A 5,000-nucleotide genomic window follows, 5' to 3' on the forward strand; every position below is an offset into this window, starting at 1 on the left:
TTTCCAAACATGACCTCCTGAACATTACCTCCTGAACATTTCCAAACATGACCTCCTGAACATGACCTCCTGAACATTTCCTAACATGACCTCCTGAACATTTCCAAACATGACCTCCTGAACATTTCCAAACATGACCTCCTGAACATGACCTCCTGAACATGACCTCCTGAACATTTCCAAACATGACCTCCTGAACATTTCCTAACATGACCTCCTGAACATTTCCTAACATGACCTCCTGAACATGACCTCCTGAACATTTCCAAACATGACCTCCTGAACATTTCCAAACATGACCTCCCGAACATTTCCTAACATGACCTCCTGAACGTTTCCAAACATGACCTCCTGAACATTTCCAAACATGACCTCCTGAACATTTCCAAACATGACCTCCTGAACATGACCTCCTGAACATTTCCTAACATGACCTCCTGAACATTTCCAAACATGACCTCCTGAACATTTCCAAACATGACCTCCTGAACATGACCTCCTGAACATTTCCAAACATGACCTCCTGAACATGACCTCCTGAACATTTCCAAACATGACCTCCTGAACATGACCTCCTGAACATTTCCAAACATGACCTCCTGAACATTTCCAAACATGACCTCCTGAACATGACCTTCCGAACATTTCCTAACATGACCTCCTGAACGTTTCCAAACATGACCTCCTGAACGTTTCCTAACATGACCTCCTGAACATTTCCAAACATGACCTCCTGAACGTTTCCAAACAGGACCTCCTGAACATTTCCAAACATGACCTCCTGAACATGACCTCCTGAACATTTCCTAACATGACCTCCTGAACGTTTCCAAACATGACCTCCTGAACATTTCCAAACATGACCTCCTGAACGTTTCCTAACATGACCTCCTGAACATTTCCAAACATGACCTCCTGAACGTTTCCAAACATGACCTCCTGAACATGACCTCCTGAACATGACCTCCTGAACATTTCCAAACATGACCTCCTGAACATGACCTCCTGAACATTTCCAAACATGACCTCCTGAACATGACCTCCTGAACATTTCCAAACATGACCTCCTGAACATTTCCAAACATGACCTCCTGAACATGACCTCCTGAACATGACCTCCTGAACATTTCCAAACATGACCTCCTGAACATTTCCTAACATGACCTCCTGAACATTTCCAAACATGACCTCCTGAACGTTTCCAAACATGACCTCCTGAACGTTTCCAAACATGACCTTCCGAACATTTCCTAACATGACCTCCTGAACGTTTCCAAACATGACCTCCTGAACGTTTCCTAACATGACCTCCTGAACATTTCCAAACATGACCTCCTGAACGTTTCCAAACAGGACCTCCTGAACATTTCCAAACATGACCTCCTGAACATGACCTCCTGAACATTTCCTAACATGACCTCCTGAACGTTTCCAAACATGACCTCCTGAACATTTCCAAACATGACCTCCTGAACGTTTCCAAACATGACCTCCTGAACATGACCTCCTGAACATGACCTCCTGAACATTTCCAAACATGACCTCCTGAACATGACCTCCTGAACATTTCCAAACATGACCTCCTGAACATGACCTCCTGAACATTTCCAAACATGACCTCCTGAACATTTCCAAACATGACCTCCTGAACATGACCTCCTGAACATGACCTCCTGAACATTTCCAAACATGACCTCCTGAACATGACCTCCTGAACATTTCCAAACATGACCTCCTGAACATTTCCAAACATGACCTCCTGAACATTTCCAAACATGACCTCCTGAACATGACCTCCTGAACATGACCTCCTGAACATTTCCAAACATGACCTCCTGAACATTTCCAAACATGACCTCCTGAACGTTTCCTAACATGACCTCCTGAACATTTCCAAATATGACCTCCTGAACGTTTCCAAACATGACCTCCCGAACATTTCCTAACATGACCTCCTGAACGTTTCCAAACATGACCTCCTGAACATTTCCAAACATGACCTCCTGAACGTTTCCAAACATGACCTCCTGAACATTTCCAAACATGACCTCCTGAACATGACCTCCTGAAGATTTCCTAACATGACCTCCTGAACATGACCTCCTGAACATTTCCTAACATGACCTCCTGAACGTTTCCAAACATGACCTCCTGAACATTTCCAAACATGACCTCCTGAACGTTTCCAAACATGACCTCCTGAACATTTCCAAACATGACCTCCTGAACGTTTCCAAACATGACCTCCCGAACATTTCCTAACATGACCTCCTGAACATGACCTCCTGAACATTTCCAAACATGACCTCCTGAACATTTCCTAACATGACCTCCTTAACGTTTCCAAACATGACCTCCTGAACATTTCCTAACATGACCTCCTGAACATGACCTCCTGAACATTTCCAAACATGACCTCCTGAACATTTCCTAACATGACCTCCTGAACATTTCCAAACATGACCTCCTGAACATTTCCAAACATGACCTCCTGAACATGACCTCCTGAACATTTCCAAACATGACCTCCTGAACATGACCTCCTGAACATTTCCAAACATGACCTCCTGAACATGACCTCCTGAACATTTCCAAACATGACCTCCTGAACATTTCCAAACATGACCTCCTGAACATTTCCAAACATGACCTCCTGAACATGACCTCCTGAACATGACCTCCTGAACATTTCCAAACATGACCTCCTGAACATTTCCTAACATGACCTCCTGAACATTTCCTAACATGACCTCCTGAACGTTTCCTAACATGACCTCCTGAACGTTTCCAAACATGACCTTCCGAACATTTCCTAACATGACCTCCTGAACGTTTCCAAACATGACCTCCTGAACGTTTCTTAACATGACCTCCTGAACATTTCCAAACATGACCTCCTGAACGTTTCCAAACAGGACCTCCTGAACATTTCCAAACATGACCTCCTGAACATGACCTCCTTAACATTTCCTAACATGACCTCCTGAACGTTTCCAAACATGACCTCCTGAACATTTCCAAACATGACCTCCTGAACGTTTCCTAACATGACCTCCTGAAAATTTCCAAACATGACCTCCTGAACGTTTCCAAACATGACCTCCCGAACATTTCCTAACATGACCTCCTGAACGTTTCCAAACATGACCTCCTGAACATTTCCAAACATGACCTCCTGAACATTTCCTAACATGACCTCCTGAACATTTCCAAACATGACCTCCTGAACATGACCTCCTGAACATTTCCTAACATGACCTCCTGAACATTTCCAAACATGACCTCCTGAACATTTCCTAACATGACCTCCTGAACATGACCTCCTGAACATTTCCAAACATGACCTCCTGAACATGACCTCCTGAACATTTCCAAACATGACCTCCTGAACATTTCCTAACATGACCTCCTGAACATTTCCTAACATGACCTCCTGAACATTTCCAGACATGACCTCCTGAACATTTCCTAACATGACCTCCTGAACGTTTCCAGAGAGCTTCAGGCAGACGGGTCCTGTTTTCATATGCCCTCACGGCAGGAGGAGGGGAGGAGTCTCAGGATCTGAAGAACCAGGATGTGGAAGTGGTAAACTACACTCTGACTGTTTTTGCCTACACTGTTTATCAACACTTCCCAAGCAGCACAAACAATCACATGTCAACAAAGAGCGTAGAGATGCTCGTGTGTGTGTGGGGTCAAGGGCCAATCAGAAGATAGAAGCGTCACCACCTCCTCCCGCTTGCTCGACGTGAACCCTCCTGATTAAACTTCAAGCAGGAAGGAAGCGGGTCACCTGTAGTCTGAGGACCTGATAGAGGACTTACACTTTGAGTCGATGATGTTGTGATACGGAGACCAGACCAGCATCCCTCCACTGTCTTTGTCCGAGTATTTAGTGGAACCTGAGGGAGAGAATCAGTTTAAAGATTTATTTACAGCTTTTAGTGAATCACTCAGAGAGTTTTTAACGAGGAAACTCGTTAAGGTCACCATCAGAACCTTCAAGCGGCTGCTCGTCACGACCTCTGACCTAACAGCCTTAACGAGTTTCCTCGTTTACATCTTTAATGTTTCTTTCACTTTTCATAAACGTTGCCTTCGTTAATAAAAATATAAAACTAATTCATTTAGAAGTTTGTTGTTTTCTTTCAGATTACTGTCATTAATTAAAGTGACGCATCATAAACATCAGAGAGAAACATTATTATAATAAATGATATTAAGGAGTTATTGTGCAGCTCATGAAGAGTCGATGATCATAATAAAGTTTGAACATGATTTAAATATTTAAATCCTAAATTCAAATAAAAACACTTCTTCACGATGACAGATCAAACCAGCGGGTTCACACTCTCCCCGCTCACAGGTCGGTATAGCCTCGATCACAGCCTGCAGTGAGAGGAGGAGCGAGCTGTGACCGAGGCTACCACCGTCCGTCTCTCTGTCTCAAACAGCGGAACCTCACCGGGCTCGAACTCCGGGATGTTGGCCTGATAATCCGCTCCGACCCGCATCCCCACATCTGGAAGACATGAGAATAAAGCAACGTGAATAAAGACTCAACGGTCCCAGTAACGAGCGAGCTCGGCTGTTCGAGGCTCTCCTCACCGTGCTCGTCGTCGCTGCCGCTCTCGTCTGAAAAGTGTCCGTTAGAAGCGTTGGACGGACTCTTGGTTCCGTTGGAGCGACCCTTCCCCAAATACTCCGAGCCTTTATCCATCATCCCCGGCATCTCCGCGCTCTTTCACACCGAGTGTGGGCCGCTGTGTCAGGCTGTAAAATGTCAGCAGGAGCGGGGTTGTTTTCAGCTGCAGTTCGCTCACAGCTCCGCAGATGTCGCTGCAACACTCCTCTTTCCGATCCCTGCGCGATAAAAGCTGCGCCCGCAGGCAGCAACACGTCACAGAAAACCACGACAAACTTCCCTTAAAGTGTTGATGGATTGAAACCTTTGAAATCATCGCAGAGAGGGAGATTCCTCCTGCCTCACAGGAGGG

General features: G+C 45.1%; 1 protein-coding gene across 1 annotated transcript in view; it reads right to left on the bottom strand.

Moving 5' to 3' along the window:
- Window positions 1-5,000, bottom strand: part of rcor3 (REST corepressor 3) — a 15,344-nt gene that overhangs the window by 10,066 nt on the left and 278 nt on the right. Inside the window, exons 1-3 of the mRNA XM_061064004.1 lie at window positions 4,612-5,000; window positions 4,469-4,525; window positions 3,828-3,905 (exon numbers count right to left, since the gene is read on the bottom strand). The exon at window positions 4,612-5,000 is cut by the window's right edge and continues 278 nt beyond it. Coding sequence (XP_060919987.1) covers window positions 3,828-3,905; window positions 4,469-4,525; window positions 4,612-4,735 — 259 coding nt within the window. The 5' untranslated portion in view covers window positions 4,736-5,000. The remainder of the gene's footprint in view (window positions 1-3,827; window positions 3,906-4,468; window positions 4,526-4,611) is intronic.

Source organism: Labrus mixtus, chromosome 2 (genome assembly GCF_963584025.1).
Source record: "Labrus mixtus chromosome 2, fLabMix1.1, whole genome shotgun sequence".
Classification (NCBI taxonomy): domain Eukaryota; kingdom Metazoa; phylum Chordata; class Actinopteri; order Labriformes; family Labridae; genus Labrus; species Labrus mixtus.